At 37.5% G+C, this 21,160-nt stretch overlaps 1 protein-coding gene across 1 annotated transcript in view; it reads right to left on the bottom strand.

The window, feature by feature from the left end:
• Nucleotides 1–226: 226 nt before the first annotated feature.
• The window catches only part of cnbd1 (cyclic nucleotide binding domain containing 1), a 57,909-nt gene continuing 36,975 nt past the window's right edge, over nucleotides 227–21,160 (bottom strand). Inside the window, exons 10-14 of the mRNA XM_055182326.2 lie at nucleotides 7,779–7,885; nucleotides 7,495–7,645; nucleotides 7,236–7,303; nucleotides 5,385–5,444; nucleotides 227–593 (exon numbers count right to left, since the gene is read on the bottom strand). Of these exons, the coding sequence (XP_055038301.2) occupies nucleotides 480–593; nucleotides 5,385–5,444; nucleotides 7,236–7,303; nucleotides 7,495–7,645; nucleotides 7,779–7,885 (500 nt within the window). The 3' untranslated portion in view covers nucleotides 227–479. The remainder of the gene's footprint in view (nucleotides 594–5,384; nucleotides 5,445–7,235; nucleotides 7,304–7,494; nucleotides 7,646–7,778; nucleotides 7,886–21,160) is intronic.

Here is a 21,160-nt window from a genome sequence, read left to right as displayed (position 1 = left end):
GCAACAAAACTAAATCATCTCGGTTTACAGTATGCATGCAATACCATGACGTCTGGTAAATGCCATACAATCATTTAAATAGGTTGTTTCATAGCCTTTGCATTGTTTACATTGTGTTTTAAAAGGTTGCCTCAAAATATTCGGCCAGATGATTCGATGTCTACCATGAAAAGTAAAGAAACCTAGAATGTGAACATATGCCCATGGAAAACCAAACCATACAAAATTTCAATGAGCATTAAGAACCGCAAAACTATATTTTATTTATGTAGAGATACTTGATGTATAGGTGTGTCGCTGGAGTCTGTGTCAGCTATGAGATCCAAAACCATATGGGAGAACAGAGTTTAAAGATTTGGAGACATTTGCATACATTTCCTTTGAGTCCTGGTTTTCGTCTTCATACTTGTTTGAATGAGTCTGGGTTTAAATGTGTGGGTGAGTCTAGATGTGCATAACATTACGTTATTTGTCCGTATTCATGTGTATGTCTTGATCTTCCCAGTTACTGCTCGTGGTCCTCGGTTATACGTCCATTTGCCATTTCCTGGGCGAACGCCATTATAAAACACAGCATCAGACAGTATCTTCCTCTGTGAAAGAAAGAGAAAATATTTGATTAGATAAATACACTCATTACATACAATAACTGTAGCTTGTGTACTTGTACTACTTTCGAATATCAATGTTATTTTGAAGGTTGGACTAACCTCACACCTGCTGGGCAGGTGAGGTCTTCTAAGCTTTTATCGCTTACTGCTCTTTATAGTTGTGCTGTTCTATTTTAGCAATAAAGGTTGACATTTTAGTTCAAACTGTGTTTTTTATTTACATCAGTATCATTTGCACAGTGCCATGTGTTTCACATCAAGCACATAAGTCAAACATCTCATCTGAATTCCCTTTAATACATGATACAGATAAGAGATTTACCGTGCATGCCTGAAGATGAATGAGTTGTCTTAAGAGACTGTTTACAAGCCTCTGAGTTTTTATCATCTTTTTTACATTATCTGATTGCAGCAGTGTTGTTTGTTTGTTCCTACATGGCCAAACAAGATTAAATAAGAACATGTTGGCATCAGCAGACACACCCACCTCAGAAGTCATTTAGGCTTTAAAGTTAATTCAACTCTATCTGTCTGTCCCATTTGTCTGTGATTCTGTCTGTCTGTCTGTCTATCACTCTATCTATCTGTCTGTCTGTCTGTCTGTCCTGTCTGCTTGTGCTTGTCTGTCTGTCATTTTGTCTGTCTGCCTGTCATTTTGTCTGTCTGTCTGTCTGTCTATCTATCTATCTGTCTTTCTTTCAGTCTGTCTGCCTGCTTGCCCACCTGTCTGTCTGTCTGTCTGTCTATCCATCTGTCTGTCTGTCTGTCTGTCTGTCTGCCTGCCTGTCTGTCTATCACTCTATGACTATATATGTCTGTCTGTCCCATCTGTCTGTCTGCCTGCCTGTCTCATCTGTCTGGCATTCTGTCTGCCTGCCTGTCTATCACTCTATCTATCTGTCTGTCTGCTCGGCTTGTCTGTCTGTCTGTCTGTCTGTCTGTCTGCCTGTCTGTTTCATCTGTCTGTCATTTTGTCTGTCTGCCTGTCTATCTATCACTCTGTCTGTCACTCTCTATCTGTCTGTCTGTCTGCTTGCCCACTTGTCTGTCTGTCTGTCTATCTATCTGTCTGTCTTTGATATAGTGTCTGTCTATCACTCTTTCGATTACTATATATGTCTGTCTGTCTCATCTGTCTGTCTGTCATTCTGTCTGTCTGTCTGCTTGTCTGTCCCATCTGTCTATCTGCTTTTGCTCTTCTGTCATTCTGTCTTTCTGCTTGTGTGTCTGCCTGCCTGTCTATCTATCTATCTGTCTGTCTGTCTGTCTGTCTGTCTGTCTGCTTATGCTTGTCTGTCATTCAGTCTGTCTGCTTGTGCTTGTGTGTCATTCTGTCTGTCTGCTTGTGCTTGTCTGTCTGTCTGTCTGTCTATCTATCGGACCATCTATTAATTTGTCAATCTATCTATCTGTCTATCTACAGTATTTATAATTTCACCTGTCTATTTATCTCTCATTCTGTCTGTCTGCCTGGCTGTCATTCTGTCTGTCTGTCTGTCTGTCTGTCTGCCTGTCTATATATCTATCTATAGGACAATCTATCGATCTGTAAATCTATCTATCTGTCTATCCGTCCATCTGTCCATTTTCAGTACCTATCATTCTATCAATTTATACATGAGTCTGTCCCATCTGTCTGTATGCTTATCCGTCATTCTTTCTGTCTGTCTATCTTTCTATGGGACGATCTATCGATCTAATCTCTGTCATCTATCATTCTAACTGTCTATCAGTCTGCTTGTCTGCTATCAATTTGTCAATCTATCTGTCTGTCTATCTATCCGTTTATCTACAGTATCTATCATTCTACCTGTCTGTATGCTTGTCTGTCATTCTTTTTGTCTGTCTGTCTGTCCATCTATCCATCTATCTATCTATGTATCTATCTATGTATCTATCTATCTATCTATCTATCTATCTATCTATCTATCTATCTATCTATCTATCTATCTATCTATCTATCTATCTATCTATCTATCCAGCTATCTATCTATGTATCAATCAATGTATTTATCTATGTATCTATCTATCCAGCTATCTATCTATCTATCTATCTATCTATCTATCTAACTCTCTGTCTGTCTGTCGGTCTGTCTATCAGATTTGTCAATCGGTCTGTCTGTTTATCAATCGTTTATCTACAGTATCTATCTATCTATCTATCTATCTATCTATCTATCTATCTATCTATCTATCTATCTATCTATCTATCTATCTATCTATCTATCTATCTATCTATCTATCTATCTTATATATCCGTCCATCTACAGTATCTATCATTCTACACGTCTACCTATCAATCCATCTGTCTGTCTATCTATCTGTCTGTCTGTCTGTCTGTCTGTCTATCAGACGAGCTAACGATTTGTTAATCTGTCTGTTTGTTTATCTATCGTTTATCTAAAGTATCTATCATTCTACCCGTCTACCTATCAATCCATCTGTCTGTCTATCTGTCTATCTAACTCTCTGTCTGTCTGTCCATCCGTTCTTTCGCATGTCTGTCTGTCTGCCTGTATATTTATCTATTGATCTACCTGTCTGTACTCATACTCATAATGCTAATTGAATGGCTTAACAACACTTTGTCTTGTTTTCACTGATTATTCAGCCTTGTGCCATAAAGTGAAATATAAATGAAATACTTCTATAACCAGACATACACAGCTTATTCTGAATAGCTCTAAAATCAAGGATAAGTAATGGGCAGCTTTCTTCTTAATAGCTGAACTGTCAGATTTACTGTAACATTGAGATGAATAATTATTGACCGCAGTTTTGCCAGCAACTATACACATAAGCCTATTTTCCTGCCCGGTAAACGCAAACTGTACCAGAGACAGATGATACAAGCTTTAAATCACAAACAGTGTGTTTCTGTTGGCAAGATATGCAGTTGGTTGTGTATAATGATGTGAGAATGAGAAACAGGTGTGAATACACACAGGATGAAGAGAGGTCTCATGATAAATCATTTAAAATCAGTCTAACTTATAAAGATCCTCATAAAAAGGACAGACAATCAGTATACAGTATATAGACAGACAGACACCAATTGCCTCTTTCATATCACCACAAATATGCAAAATGGGAACCAACCCTAGATGTTATGCAAAAACATGCTATAACAATGATTTTATGGATGTAGGCGAGGGGAAAGAAGAGAAAATGAGTGTTATTATGTGATGCTACAGTCTATAGATAGGCAGCTAACAAAGCACTTATGCTTTCGCTGTGAATGCTGTAAATGTTACAGGCACATCTGAAAATGATTTATAAAGAGAATAGCAGAGAAATGTTTACACACACATGCACAAAGCGGCAGTGTCTTCTGTTTATGAGCGCTGGGAGTACAGCATTGCTTCACAGACCACACACACTTCTGCCGTCTCCACTAAACCACAGCTGGATTGGTTTATCAGTAACATATACAGTACGTAATAGCATAACCTGCATCTGTACAGACAATTATGGTATTGCAAATGCGAATCGGAACTAAGTTATAAGATAAAATAAAATAAAAATTAATAAACACTCTATAAGACATAGTGACTATTACTGTAAATACACTGCAAAAAATGATTATCAAGAAAAAAAATTCTTAGTCTTTTTGTCTTGTTTTCAGTAAAAATATCTAAATATTCTTAAATAAGATGCTTTTTCTTGATGAGCAAAAAGACCCAAGAAAATAAATCTAGTTTCTAGACCAAAAATATGAAATCCAAGTGATTTTGTGCACAAAACAAGCAAAAATAAATCTGCCAATGGGGTAAGCAAATTTTACTTGAATTTTTCATGAATTTAGTGTTTAAGAAAAATGTTCAAGATTTTTTTGCTTACCCCATTGGCAGATTCTTTTGCTTGTTTTATGCACAAAATCACTTAAATTTGATATTTGTGGTCTAAAAACTAGACTTATTTTCTTGGGTCGTTTTGCTCGTCAAGAAAAAGCAACTTAATTTAAAGAATTTTTACTGAAAACAAGACAAAAATACTAAACCCTTTTTTCGTGAAAATCGTAAAAATGTATAAAAAAAATGTACTTCTTACTTTGTGTTTAAAACAAGCAAAAAAAAAATCTGCCAATGGCAATTTTTTTGTGAATTAAGTGTTTATGAAAAAAGTAAAAACTTATTTCAAGAACATCTTATTCCATTGGCAGAATTTTTTGCTTGTTTTAAGCACTAATTTACTTAAAGTTTATTTTATTTTTTGTCTAAAAACTAGACTTTTTTTCTTAGGCATTTTGCTCATCAAGAAAATACATGTCAATTTAAGAATTTGTAGATATTTTTACTGAAAAACAAGTAAAAACACTATAAGAAAGTCATTTTTTGCAGCGATAAATGGGCACATTATGAACTTTTGAAAAGGTACCGTCCCAGTGACTGCTTTCGTATCTTATTTCTAAGTGTACTTAAATATACGTCATAAGTAAAATAGACAAATTTGATCAACAGAAGCTACAACTATAAAAAAAAACAGAGTTTAGGAACCATAATGTGGGACATAATCATAGAGATATAAGAATCCTGATGCTATTAGGCCAAAATGAGAGTTGAATGGGTTTTAGGGTACATGCTTATACATCTTATGACATCATTGCTTGGTTTCAGTTGTTTTATAAATGTTAAATATGTTCCAGAAAGGTTTGGTTTTAATTTACTCCGCTGGGCATTGTGAAATTATATCACACACCCTAAGCTTTCTTCTTTGACGGACACACACAGTAATTTGGGTTAAAGGGTTAAAAAGAAAACAATGAAGAACAACCTTATCAAGTTCCCATTTTTTCATCTTCTCCTGTGTGAGGAACTCCTTTGTGACTTCCTCCTACACAAAGAAAAATATACATATGAACCTAAAGCATCAAACAGCCTTAAAAGTGAAACATCCCTGCAGTTCCTGTTCGTACAAAACAGACTGACCATTTCCAAACAGATTTTCGAAAAAAATATACATAATCTTAGGGTTAAAGTGCCTAATTCTAAGTTAAGTACTATCCTATTCAACTTCTCATGTGAGTCGCTGTTACCATGAAAACAGTTTTAGTAGCAAAGGAGGATAAAAACATGCAGATGAGTAAACTTTTGAAAAGACATAGAAATATGTATGAATTGACATTTTGTATAGATAAACATACAGTATGATATCATTAAGTCAATGTATTAATAGGGCTGGGTATCGATTCAGATGTTCCAGATCGATTCAATTTCGATTCACAAGCTATCGATTCGATTTCGATTCTCGATTCTCGATTCAATTTTCGATTCCGGTTCTCGGGTCGGTTCTCGATTCTGGATTCAACTCAATGATTATAGATTTAATACAAATACTTTATTAAAAAAAAAAGGACAGTGAACAGCAGTTTACAAGTGGGTAATTAATAAAAAGAAATTAAAAGCCACAACACTATCATTGTCATCTTGCTTGCGAAATCTAAAATGCTTCCATTTCCACCTCTTATTTTTTATGTGAAGGTGGCATCAACGTCGATGAAGCACCTAAAACCGCCATTTTAAGCACTGAATGAAAAAATGACAGGCTCCTTGGTAACACCGCGCAAGGCAAAAAAGAGGGTGACATCTAGTGAAGAAGACTAGTAATTTGATTAGCATTAATATTACGTTCAATGTTTGCAGAAAAATATGAAAAAATTTGATTCTGCTCTTTGAGAATCGATTCTGAATTGACCACGTAAAAAACGATAAATCTGAAAAAAAAAATTTGCCCAGCCCTATGTATTAATTCATGCCAGTCTATTATTGGCCTACATCTCACAGTCATCCCATAAATAAAAGAGTTATAACTGTGGGTTCACACCAGCCGCGTTTGAGGCGTCAAATTGGCGTCTACCGCTTCTAGTTTGCCGCTTGAACATTTTGAGTTTACTCGCTTCATTCGCGTGTGTAAGCCGCGCATGAAATTCTAGTCATCGAGACATTCACACGGAAATTCGTGTCATGGGAGGGGCTTCTGCGACTCCGCTCGCTTCCTGTAATCATGTCACTACTAGAGCAAGTTCCGCCAAAGTTCAAAATTTTCAACTCGCGCCTTTCCTGCGGCAACGCTCAATTAGCGCCATTCGCGTGAACTAGATGCCACGAGACCTCCAACATGTCTTTACATTGACTTAACATTAAAATCACTCGCGCTTGACGCCTCTACTGCGGCTGGTCTGAACGCATCATATGTATACAAAGTTAATAATACTGTAGTATACCATGCATTAGTAGACACTACTTACAGTCTTTTATACTTCATAAAAAGTACAGATGTTATGTTGTGTGCACACCACAAGCAAATTAGATTATTTTGTGAGAGTAGATTACATACAAAGTCAATGCAAAGGCCCATAAAAATAATAATTGTGTAAATAGGTCGACTGCGTACGTGCGATACTGATACATTTTTAACTTAAATTTCCACTAAGCGTTAAATAATTTTGCCCCGCTGCCGTGCAAAGGGCTTACTTACACGTCTGGATGTATCAGAAAATGGAGGAAAGGATTTGAATTAAATTGAAACGAAAAACAAGCAATTTCACAAGTTATCTAGAGCGAATAACATGATGTGCATATTTGCATCGCTTTTGATGTGTACACCTTTAGACTCTTGTTTTACCTTACTGAGCTTTCCACTTATTGGTTGTGCCGTCTGTAGTATAAGAGAGGTGGTCACTGCATCCAGCTCTGCACAAGAGTTAAAAAATGTCCTTCAGATACTCAAAACACAGACATTCAGTATAAATATGCTGGCCGTTTATGTATTAAAACGCTCTCCGAGTTCATTTCAGGTACCGTTACATTGTTTACATCATTATCTCAAGGTGTAATGTCATGGTTAGTCAGCTGGTCCTGAGCAGTGAAGTGTAGTAACTGACCTTTCAGAGATTCTGCTTGGATAATTCCTCCATGAACTTCAGTGGCAGTGATGATAGTGAAAGGGGAGGGCTGATCCATAAGGATACTGACCTCTCCAAATGATTGCTTTGGCCCCAGTTTACCAACCACCACAAATTTGATCTTGCAGTCCTGCACACGGTAATTGATAATTCAAGGAAATTAGGTCTGAGAAAGCACGGACAAAGACGTAAGATAAAACACAGATGCATGGATGTTTTTTCATTGTTCAGAATCTGTTTTATTCTACAGAAGTTGGAAGTACCTTTTTGTCCATCGGTTTTACAAACGACCTAACGTCCTGGAGGACATTACATTCACCATAGCCAAGGAAGACCACAAATGGACAGACCTTTCCTTCCTTTACCAGCACTGTAGAAAAAAAGTATAGATTTGGGAAAATACTGATATTAGTCCCTTTCACACATACAGTCTTTATTGGTAATTTACTGGTAAATTGCAGTTAACAGGTCATGTGTGAACAGAACCTTTCCGGTAAATCAGTGCTGCCAATTTACCAGTAAGAGAGGTTGTAAGATTACCAGTAATTTACTGGTTAGCCCTATACGTGAACAAAAAATATAGATTACTGGCATTTAGAACGAACGCTGACAGCTTCGGGCCAATCATAACATTTTAATACAGATGACGCGTTTACCCCCGCACTGTTTACGTACATTTCCACACACACGTTGCTTAAAAGTCCAGCACACCTAAAGTTTAAGTCCACATTTCTTCACCAAAGTTGTTTAAAACAGCTTACCATTTACTTGCCGAATTGCAGACGTCCTTAGCACCCCCTCTGTGAAGCCTAATGTGCAAACAGTATTGTTGTTTAAGACGCAGGTTTCGTTTGACGTCGCCTAATGCAATGTTGTTTGGTCACAAAATACGGACCGTGGATATGAACGACGTAGATTGTTTACAAATACAACACTGAGCTCGCCGTGCGTGCGCCACAGGTAACTTTCTCACCGAGTTTACCGTTATTTTGATATTGATGTGTGAATGATGTCTTACCGGTAAAAAGACGGAACGTCACTGCGTGTGTGAACAGCATATTTTGTATTTACTGGTAAATTCTTTTTGGTAAATTCATGGTAATGAATTACTGTGTGAAAGAGGCTATTGTCTTTTCAAGTATGACGCACAATGCAAACTGAGGTCTTCTCGGGTCCAAAGAAATGTACCTGACCCGAAATGACCCAGATCACTTTTTACCCGAACCCAACGTGCATAAATCTTTTTTTAAAAGAAAGACCCGACCCAGTGGCCATTTTTTTTACCTGACTAGACCCGCTGCCGCATTTATTTTAATTTGTTAACTGACAATGACACCAAGGTAACCGCTATAATCTACCGCCAGCCACACAATGTCGCAAGCACTCTTGGCAAACAGAGGAGGGTTGGAAAACACACACGTGAGTTAGTTCGGGTCAATTTGGCAAAAAAAACTAATTTTAATTTTAAATTACGATACCTGATGCCGCTAATATTATACTCGGCCCGTGTCCGAGGCACACATGAAACTTTTAGACCCAAACCCACTCAGGTTTTCGGATCTAATTGGACCCGTGAAAATGCAAACTAGATTTTTTACATGTTGAGTAAAATTTCGCCATGCATACCTTGACACCATGATGCTTGGATGTTACAGGTAATTTTGATGTGGTGTTCTTATGACATTGCTTTGTGGTTGCTAAGGTGTTGCTAGGATAGCTACTAGTGTGTGCTTATTTGGCACTCTTTATTGACAGGTTCATTGGACACACGCACGTTGTCGTGTTTACGCGCCTGAACCTAAGTGAACTTCCGGTCTGGATTTATTTATCGGTCTGGCTAGTGGCTAAACTGATCTCTGAAACAAATACCTTGGCGAAAATAAGATGTTTTGGTTTGCTGAAGACGAGGGAAGATGGCGAGCATGGATCACAACCACTGATCTATATAAATGACTGGATTGCGCATAGAATGCTTAACGTAACAGCGTGAGGGCGGCCATCTTGGTAAGCCCAACCGGCAGAGGGCGTCATTGACTTACATTCAAAATCATGATCTAAATTCACCCGCTTTACAGTGTATCAGTCACGCAAGAATTATTTTTAGGATATGTGTACGTAAATTAACTGTTAATTCTGGTGTTATTTGCAATGTTTATGTTTTAATCGTGCAGGAAAATGGATTTATAAAAAAGTTAAGGTGAGTGTGTCTGCTGCATTCTGTTAATGACACGGGTATAAATAAAGGTTTTTTTGACATTTAGCTACAGCGTTATTTCTCTAAATAAGTTTAGGTAACTTGTAAGTTTAGATAACATAAAACCAGCTAATTGTTGCATGCACATACGGTACAAAGTATGATTATTTATATAGATTTCAGAATGAGCACGTTTGTCATTAATACTAAATATGCTGCGGTCTGTCTGCTGATCTGATACTGTAATGAAGATGAATGTATAATAACTGATTAAAAACTAAAATGTACAACTTTCAGTAAATAACTATGTACATGCTTAGGACGTTTGTGTGGTAATAATGTACAGGGCAACTTCAGATATAAAAACGAAGACTAGTAAAGTGATGTTTTATCATTAAAATCTGATCGCGTCCATTGATTTAATAGAGTGTTTGGGTATACCAACATGGCGGCGCGGTGGCTTCACAGTTGTGACGTCATGTGCAATCCAGTCATTTATATAGATCAGTGATCACAACTGTGCGGAGAAGTTTGGTAGCCAGGCAAGAACCTTTAGCTAACATTGTATACATAAATATATACAGTAACATTAGCTCAGTGTAGTAGTTGATATATACTCTGTTGTTGATTCTATGTGGAAGTCTAGCGGAAGTTAAAAATAACGTGGTCCCTGCCTTAATGTAAGCCTATTGGATTTTTTCATGTGAAAGTTTTCAGTCTTATTGCTTACCAAACTAAAGGCACACTTCCTCCCAACAAGCCACATGATCTGGGGTATCATTCATGTCCGTAACCCAAACCGTGTGGCAGCAGCCACCAGTTTGCTAGATATACTTCTGTGTTTATCACTACAGGTGTATTTGTTTTAATTGTCTGTCAAGAAGTGCATCAGGTGCAAAAGCGATCCCTACCATATTCCCCGCATAATAAATGCATCTCAGTATACATCAGAAGTGACCCGAGCTGCAGAGAATGAAAAAAGATGTAGACAGTTTGCGACAGAAGTAATATATGTTTTGGCAGCAGCCCGAAAAGCAGAGGATTATTTCTTATTGTGACAAACCTGAGGTTGGTTTGTTGAGGTGAGGATTAAATTGATTTACAGTGAGCCTTTAACATCAGGGGGAAACACTGTATATCAGTCTTGACAGGTAAATCCCATCTTTGTGAGGCAGCGAGCGGGACAAGGCGAGTCCATTTGTCTGGTAGGTGACAGAACCCTGGCCTCTGAGTTAGGACTCTATGAGAGGGGTAGAGGTATGTTTCAGCACCGGGTTTTAATTTCATCTTTCGTGCTCTCCTTCTTTTTAGAGCAAAATCGGTGTTACTACATTATTCTTCTGCTCCGCATGCCTTCGCAAGCCATTAAAACACAAATGTCTAGATCACTTGGGAAATCACAGCAGGGTCTGGTACACGCTGTGTGTCTACTGAGATGAGAGTGACGCAGTTACGCCTCCTCCCGAAAGGCATTAACACTCATAATTCAGCATTTCTTTACTCCAAAACACAATTAGTCCCGTAAAACAGTATACAAATGAATTACTAAAACTAAGCTACTGTGTATTAGATGGAAAATCAAGTTCTACACAAATAAATGCTGGCCTATTTTAAACCCAGCGTTGGGTCAAAAAGGAAAAGAGCCAATCTGTTGGGTTGTAATTTGACCTATGCTGGGTTGTTTAATGCATTGCTGGGTCAAATATAAACATTTTCCAGGTTAATTTGACCTAACAGCTGGGTTTATCCCATTTTAACCCAAGATTGGGTTGAAAATAACCCATCATTTTTTGAATTTACGTCCTTGTACCTTGTGTACGTATATATTTTAGCTTGGCTATGACATTTCTTTGGGTTATTTTAAAAGCATGGGGTTCAAAGTAACAATACTTTTGGGCCGGTTTCCTGGACAGGAATTAGACTAGTCCTAGACTAAAATAAATGTAAGAGCTGTCCAAATTCAAAACAAATTGCACTGACATATCTTAAAATACATCAATGCCCTTTGTTTTCCCTCAAGTAATGTTTTTAGCAAGGCATGTTTTATATTTCCTATATTAAATTAAAGCCTAGTCCTGGTTTAAGGTTATCCTTGTCCAGGAAACCACCCCATTATGTTCAGTGCTACTACATTTAAAAGTAATGCATTACTCCTAAAGAATAATTATTTACTTTTATGAAATACTTTTAATAGAAAGATTTTTGATTGTATTTGAAGGTACATTAACTAAATTGAGTAACAAGAAAAATTATTTATTTTAATAGGTATCATTGTGTACAGTAAACTCAGGAAGTGACAATACTTTAGTGGTTACACTAAAAACTAATACAAGAACTGTTACTTGTAGCATGTTGCTCCAACACTGAAACTTAAAGGATTACTCCACTTTCTTAAAAAAAATCCATGTCATCCAAAATGTCGATGTCTGCTTTTGTTTAGCCGAGAAGAAATTACGTTTTTTGAGGATAACATTCCAGGATTTTTCTCATTTTAATGGACTTTAATGGACCCCAACACTTAACAGTTTTAATGCAGTTTAAAGTTGCAGTTTCAATGCAGATTCAAAGGGCTCTAAATGATCCCAAACGAGGCATAAGGGTCTTATCTAGCGAAACAATTATCATTTTTGGCAAGAAAAATATGTATGTTTAACCCACAACTTACATGACCTCACGTAATGCATCATGACGTTGTAAAAAGGTCACGGGTTACATATGTGAAACGCATGCGTGGACTTTTCGACGTCTTTACATATTTTTTATTTTTCTTGCCGAAAATTACAATCGTGTTGCTAGATAAGACCCATATGCCTCGGTTGGGATCGTTTAAAGCCCTTTGAAACTGCAATTTTAAACTGCATTTAAACTATAAACTATTGGGGTCCAATAAAGTCCCAGAAAAATTCTGGAATATTTTCTTCAAAAAACTTAATTTCTTCTCGACTGAACAAAGAAAGACATCAACATTTAGGATGACATGGGGGTAAGTAAATTATCTGGATTTATTTTTGAGAAAGTGAAGTAATCCTTTAAAGGGGTCATAGTGTGAAAATCTGACTTTTTCTGATGTTAATGTGCTATAATTGGGTGCCCAGTGCTTCTGTCGACCTAGAAAACGTGATAAAGATCAACCCAGTAACTTTGTTTGGGTAAGCCATTTACTTCAAGCATGTGAAAAATTAGGTCATTCAGATTTCGCCTGTTTTGTGACGTAGGTAGTAAGGCAAATTGTAATAATACCACCCCCTTTATCTGCACTATCCAACCACAGCACTCCCATTTAGTGCAGAGAGAAAGAGAGAAAGAAAAAATACTTGACAGCACAATTGAGTTTCAGTTGCAACAAACCACCATCATTGTGATCAGTGTTTGCACTTCATCCGCTCATTTGCATTTTAGATGTCACACCCAAAAACGGCACACTTTTGCTCAGGCCTACAAATTTTCTATTTTAACATGCTGTAATTAACTCTCTGTGGGGTATGTTGAGCTAAAACCTCACTTACGCACTCTGGGGACACCAAAGATTTATTTTACATCTTAAAAAAAATCTCATTATATGACCCCTTTAATAAAGCAAACTGATCTGACCACTGCAATTAAAGATGTCCTTAAATGAACATTTACACCATCGTTAGATACTGTATTTTATATGACTGCGTAGGCCAAACAGTTACAGATCAGTAAACCTGGGATCAGACGATCAGACACAGTCATGCTAGACTGGAACTTTAAAATTCGGCCATGGAACTTGATGAAAAGTGAGATGTCTGGAAAATCCTGGATCAGATCTGACTGAAGGCCTTGAGGGTCATAATGAACGATAGCAGGACAGCTGTGGACATGGAGTCATGGTCCAACATTGGAAACAATAGCCTTTCGTCTGACGTTATCCAGCAGTAGAACAGAGAACATACTACAATTTAAAGCTCATTTGGTCCCTCAAGGGACAACGTGAGATCTTGGGTAGCCAACATGTTTATGAACTAACAGACCAGTGATTTCACCTCAGATGACATGTTTGTTCAAGGAGAGATACAGAAAAGTAGATCACCATTCTTCCTAACACATGACTCTGCTGTACTGTATGTAGTGCATCACTGGATCTCTGTTTACAGATTATCCGTCATGCCCAAAATTTTCTGTCACTGTATTTGTCTGACCTTCTTTAAAGTCCCTGTGAACCGGAAGTTGCTATCGACTTCTGTATTGTGACGTACTGTATGAATTATCAGGCAAAGGAAATAGTAGGCAAGGCTTGTTTGAATTGATTGGATATTCACTGCAAAAAATGACATTTTTACTTAGTATTTTTGTCTTGTTTTCAGTTGAAATATCTAAACATTCTTAAATCAAGATGTATTTTCTTGATGAGCAAATGACCTAAGAAAATAATACTAGTTTTTAGACAAAAAAATATACAATGTAAGTGAATTTATGCTTAAAACAAGCAAAAATATCTGCCAATGGGGTGAGAAAATTTTACTTGAATTAAGTGTTTAAGAAAAAAGAAATCTTATTTTACAATTTTTTTTCTCACCCCATTGGCAGATAATTTTACTTGTTTTAAGGACAATTTCACTTAAATTGCATATTATTTATCTTAAAACTAGACTTATTTACTTAGGTCATTTTGCTCATCAAGAAAAAGCATCTTAATTAAAAAATTTGAAGATATTTCTACTGAAAACAAGACAAAAATACTAAGTAAGAAAGTCATTTTTTGCAGTGTTGATGGTTTCAGCAGTAACAACATAAACAAACGGCTTTCGTGGAATTAACTTCCGGTAAACTCCGCAAAGAATCAATAACAACAAAGTCCTTTTGTCCTAAATAAACAACTAGTAGATTACATTAGTTCAAATCATAGCTAAAGCGTATCAAAAACTACACTGTGCTAATGTTACTGTGTAAAATGCGTACTATATAACAATGTTAAGTACAGATCAGCTGCCAAACCTCCCTTCACATAGCAGTGATCCATGATCGCAGTCTCCACCTCGTCTTTAGGAAACCAAAACACTAGTTATTTCACCAAGGTATTTGTTCCAGAGTTCAGTCAGACATTAAACAAACAAGAGACCGGAAGTTAAGTTACACCCAGACAACGCACGTGCATCCGATGAAACCATCTATAGATAAGTAGATGTTTTAGAAATGAAACCACAGACTGACAGTTGAAGGGGGCGGAGTTAAGGAATGCTCTGCCCAAGCCCTCAAGCTGATGTTATCAGAAAAGGATCGCCACAAGAGGGCAAAAGTACATTTTCAGATTTGGTTTAAAGTTTATGAGGGCACATGAACGGATAAATTGTTTATGATAAACACTTCAATGGTTCGTAAAAAAAAGAATTGTCCGTTTTGATTTCATAGGGACTTTAAATCTATACCACCGACTGTAAAAAAGATGGACGATGCGACGTCGCTTCCTTCCATTGTAAAGAATATTGAAGCCAAAAATGTCTGACCATGTGCGCTGCTATGTTACGTAAAAACGTAGCCAAAAACGTATCCAAAACTACTCTATCAAACGTCCGCACAAACGCCAATCATAACAACATGCCCCGTTTCTATTGCATCAAATTACTAGCTAAAATGAAAGTTATCACAAAAATGAACAATTGAACATATGTCAGTGTGATAACAACTACCTTAAAGGACCAAAACCATCATTCGAAAGATTTTATTTAAAGTGTAAATTATTTTTTTATTTAGACCCGACTCTCGTTCGTTTGCACGGAGAGGGTGGGGTGTATGACTTGTACTGCAGCCAGCCACCAGGGGGCGATCAAAGAGCCAGCGGCTTCACTTTTTGAAATGTATGAGGCACACCGGATCTATACACAACAGTGGCCTAAAAAAGCTTTTTACACATCACACGATTTAATCATCGGAGCTGTTGGGGTAGTGGGCAGTGCTCCGCCTTAACTGCAGACGCACTTTGGCGACCTGAGTTCGAATCCTGGCTCAAGGTCCTTTGCCAATCCCTCAATCCTGTACTTTCCTGTCCTCTCATTATTAACTACAGTATATATCAAATAAAGTCAAAAATGGCCAAAAACAACTTTTTTAAACCAAATAAACTTAATAAAAGAATAGCTTCCTTAAACATACATGTAAATTGGTTTAACAGTGTCTATACAATGCAATTACACATTTGAGTATGGCTTTAGTGTACAAATACTTTTTAGGCTACTGTACATACACCTGCCTCACGTGTACTGTAGTACTTGTACATGCTATGGTGAAATTATGAAAACAATGGCACCTGCTTAAAAATATGGGTTTGCAGCAATTCTTTCTTCCCCAAAGAAAAAAGCTTCTCATTAACGTCCATAGTATTCTGTATTCCTACTATGGATGTCAATGGGGGTTCTGATTGGTTTGTTTGAGTAAATAATGACAGAATTTTCATTTTTAGTGAACTATCTCTTTAAGCAAGGAAAAACAGTGGTCTCTGCATCAGACCTGTAAGATTAAACATCATCGTCCGTACGAAGTTCAAATGAGGACAGTGGTTTTGGCACTGGTCACTGGTTGTTAGGCGGTTAGGTGGATAGTCTGTAAGGAGTCATTAAAAAAAAGATTTTCTCTGGATAGTTCACAAGCGAGTGCGGTAGCGCATGGATAGGTTCTGATCAAGTTCAGGTGTAAAACACTTTTGGTCCTGCAGCACCTGTAAGTCATGTTCATATGTTGTGGTGCTGTCCAAGGTCCTGAATGATGTAGTGCTCATCAAATGTCCCTTAAAAGTAATATAGTACTAAATCATAGTGTTGTAGTATGTAAGTCTCTTAAGACCAGTATCAAGACCATTTCTGATGGTCTTGGTATTGTTTCGGTTTTGACTGTCTTTTGTCTCTGTTTTGTTTCGCCTCAGACTTCACGGTCTCTGGATTTTATTTCAAGGTTGTCAAGACCACAACTGCAGGAATTGCTGGAGCATTGTCTGATTTAAGTGCCAACATCATTAATTTGGTCTTGGTCTCGAAACCCTCTGGTCTTGGTTTAGGTGGTCTCAACTGCATAACTCTGATTTTAGGTATAAAAAACTGATGTTGCAACTGTTCACATCAGTCTAAGCTCTGAAACAACACTGTACTCATCAAAGAAGAAACATTTTTATCTCTTACTCACTCTCTGTCTATTTCTCTAACTCATTTCCTTGCTCTGTTTCTCTCTCTAAGCACTATGCCAATAAGCCAGAACAAATTAAATTGGTAATCATGGATCTGAATAATAGAATAAGAGGGACACATTAAACATTCAGTATTATTAAACCAAATGGTTATAAATAAAAAATGAAAGAACTGAAAAGAAGAAAAAAAATTAAGTAAAATTTTATGAAAGCAGAAACATAATATTAAACAAGATGTGAACGATCATTAGTGTGGTTTGGTGGTTAGGCCACAAGCTCCTGCACTCCATGCAATAAATAGCTCTCAGAAAATAAACATCCAAAATATTATCATTAAATTATATTTAGGACCCAAATGCTGCTATAAAGTTTATAGATCATATACCAAAATATCCTATAGACGGTTTCATTGGACGCACGTGTGCTGAGGCGATACACAACTGGATCTGAACTTCTGGTTTCTTTTTTTAAATGGTCTGACTAGTTGCTAAACTGATCTCTTGCACAAATGCCTTGTCAAAAATAACAAATGTTTTGGTTTCCTAGGTAATCTATGTCTTGTTTTTTTGCTTGTTATATAAATAAACTACGTTTAAAGAACTTTGTTGTTATTTATTCTTAGCGGAGTGTACCGGAAGTTACGTGCGGACCACGATAGCCGCTTGTTTATGTTGTTACTGCTGAAACCGTCTATAGGCTGTGCAGTAGACACATCACAAATCAAAATTTGCTAACTTGTAGTGCAAGACAAGTTTATATTTGTGACCCTGCATTTAAAGCAAAACACCACCATTTATCCATGTCCTTAAAGGTGACATAGAATGGTTGAACGGAGTATTTATCCTTGTTCTGTGATGTGACATGTAGACAAAAAAAAATTGTTTGGGTCTGTAATGCCTTAGAAGCTTCCTAAAAACCTCTCTCAGATAGCTCTATTAGGGTGGGGGATTTCAAACAAGTGGTTTTGCACCGATTTGGCTCCCCCTACTGGCATAACTTGCAATCTCATTACTGATTGGCTGACTTTGCTGCCACTCAAAAAATTTAGCCAATTATTTTAAAGTGGATGGGCAGTTAGATTCCTAAAAGAGGAATTTCTATGAGACTGAGATGTTTAGCATGTTTAGCACTTTTTGTATGTTTGTGAATGTGGGTAGACTACAATTATTCAGCAAAGACAAGGTAAAAATGTTTTTTCATTCTCTGTCCCCTTTAACTTAGACGAATTAATACATAGCTATCTATTTTTAACGTGTGACCTTAATCATTGTACAGGGCGTCATGAATGTGTTAGCATTTAGCCTAGCGCCGAGGACGAAGTGCTGCAAACTAAGTGCTCTTCCGCCATACAATATAGTTCTAATTTTTTATCCGCTTAAAAATTCGACACGTTGTATTTTGTGCCACCATACTTACTTGTGTAACTACTCATGAAACAGTCTTTAAATAGGGAAACATGGAAGTGTTTGGTGACTTCTAAATTCATCCCTGTTTGGATCCTAAGGAATGAATGGGGCTATGCTAATTGCTAACACATTCACAATGAATGCACTGTACAAAGATTAAGTGCACGCATTGAATAAAAATAGGTATGTATTAATTTGTCTAAGTTGAAGTAAGAACATAGTAAAATATAGAAAAACAGTGTTGTTTTCCTTTAAAATCCAGGCTAAAGGCTCATAATCTAATTCTGCATCAAAGTAGGATTTAAAGGGGGGGTTTAATGGTATTTCAAGCATTCTGACTTATTAACACAGTTATAGAGTTGTTTCCTCATGCTAAACGTAGGCAAAGTGTCAAAAATGCAGTTGGGCGTGTTTCAGAGTATTTCTGTGCCGAATGCACTTCGCCAGGGTTCGTACAAGTTTCGGCTAATTTTTTTCGATTACGGTTCTAACTGACGTTTCAGGGGTTTTCGATACGTATCACTTCTTTATATGGGCTTCCGCCGGAAAACTTCCCCCGGAAAACCCCGCCCAGCCGTCAGTCAGCGGGAGACGCTAGAGCTTGCTAACAGCTTATCACGCCACTCAGCTTTGTTTAATTTCAAAAGTCAACAATGGCACAACAAGAAGTGTGTTTTTGGATGTAAGGAGAAGACATCCAGCCTCATGGAAACAATGGATATAGTTTATTATCCGGATTAGCAGCGGAGTTTTGCGTGTGTGTTTGATGCGGTGGATTTTCAGAACCGGGTCATGACGAGTTACACGTGGTAAGTAAGACTTCTGTCTTATGTTGGAAATAGGCGCGTGTATATTATATAAATGACACGAACATGTAGTGAATCATACGTTATAAGTGTTGTATAGTGTTGCATGACTCGTACTCGCTCCTCCCGTGTTATAACTCCTCCTTCTTCATTTTTTCGTACGTTATCGGAAAGATTCGTTAAAGCTAATATTTCTTTTATAAATCTGATTAAACTAAAGACTCTTCAGAGATATAAAGGATGTCATACTACTCTATAGGTACTCCAGATTGATATCAGAAATGCAGAAACAGCGTGTGTTACGTGAGCTTTAATTCATTGATTTCACATTGATTTAAATCTTAGTCAATATTTAAGATATCAAGGTTATATTTTTACAGTATTCTTTAGGTTATGTCGGATGACGACATAAATTACAAAAAATGATTGTAGCTGGGTTATAAGGCCACCAACACATACCTAAAAAACTCCAACGTTAAACATACTTTGAGCTGCAATTTGCAAAATAAACGTATACATGAGAGGTAAGTGTTTAAAACAGTCACAAGATAAGTTCATATTCAATAAAGAGGTTCATATTAATAAAGCATATTTGAAACAAACTTCTTGTATGCCAAAAGGGCTCCAACAGACCGACCTAATGGTGAAAGTTGTCAACATAAAGAGGAACTACAGCTGGGCTGATGGAGTAAATTCATGAACACGATCATGATCAGGAGATGATCAGGAGTCTCTCCCACATCCGTCAGCTGTCGGCTGCACGCTCAGATAAGACTCAATCAATCAGCTCTCCCACACACCTGTCTCTCTCTCTAATCACATCTCACGCCGTAAGTCTCTCTCTCTCTTCCTGTCTCTCTGATAAAGAATAGTCATGATATGATAGGCCAGCCATCTGCTGTGTGGGAAAAACCGAGTATGCTCATACAGTGATGCAAGAAGAAAAACCCAACGTGACGACACACACAGTCAAGTCACGACTTTGAAGCAGAAGCCTTTTATTAAAGTGGGAGATATGAATGAAGATGTATAATTGGAGGGTGGATACGGATAACTGGCTGCAGATGAAAACACCGGGACCTCCAGCAACTAAATAAAGATTTCAGACATGATGTCTGAGCTCCGCCCAGCATCACATGCAACCACAGTGGACCATATGCCAGCCTATTAGATCAAGAGGAGAAACTAAGATTAAACAAAACTGGAACACAGCACTGAGAGTAAAAAAAGTAAAAATTTTAAAATGTGACAATGGACCACAAAACTAGTCATAAGTTGCACGGGTATTTGTAGACAACAATAGATTGTATTTTTTAAGAGGGTATTAAAGGAATAGTCTACTCATTTTCAATATTAAAATATGTTATTACCTCAACTAGGAATTGTTGGTGCATCCCTCTGTCGTCTGTGTGCGTGCACGTGGGCGCTGGGGCGCGCTGTGGCGCTTCGATGGCATTTGGCTTGGCCCCATTCGTTCAATGGTGCCATTTAGAGATAAAGTTAGAAGTGACCAAACACATCAACTTTTTTCCTGTTTGGGACGAGTAGTTATGCGGGCAAGTTTGGTGGTGCGGAATGGGGCGTAGCGCTTTTCTGAGCGGATTTAGGGGAGGAGCTACGTTTTGTGGCGTGGTAGCACTTTTGGGAGTACTTCGACTCGGCGCAGGAACACCCTCCCTCTCCCATTATGAGAGTGAGAAGCGGAGCGGACTTTTCAGGCGAGTCAAAGTACTCCCAAAAGTGCTATTACGCCATAAAATATAGTTCCTCTTTTAAATCCGCTTAGAAAAGCGCTACGTTTTATTTTGTACCACCAAACTTGCTCGTATAACTACTCGTCTTAAATAGGAAAAACGTTGATGTGTTTGGTTACTTCTAACTTTATCTCTAAATGGTACCATTGAATGAACGGGGCCAAGCCAAATGCCATCGAAGCGTCGCAGCGCGCCCCAGCGCTTACGTGCACGCACACAGATGATAGAGGGATGTATCAACAATTCTTAGTTAAGGTAATAACATATTTTAATATTGAAAATGAGTAGACTATTCCTTTAAGTAAAAAACATGTTCCATGAAGATATTTTGTAACTTCCAACCGTAA

Source organism: Misgurnus anguillicaudatus, chromosome 25 (genome assembly GCF_027580225.2).
Source record: "Misgurnus anguillicaudatus chromosome 25, ASM2758022v2, whole genome shotgun sequence".
Classification (NCBI taxonomy): Eukaryota; Metazoa; Chordata; class Actinopteri; order Cypriniformes; family Cobitidae; genus Misgurnus; species Misgurnus anguillicaudatus.
This window is presented reverse-complemented; position numbering and strand designations above follow the sequence as displayed.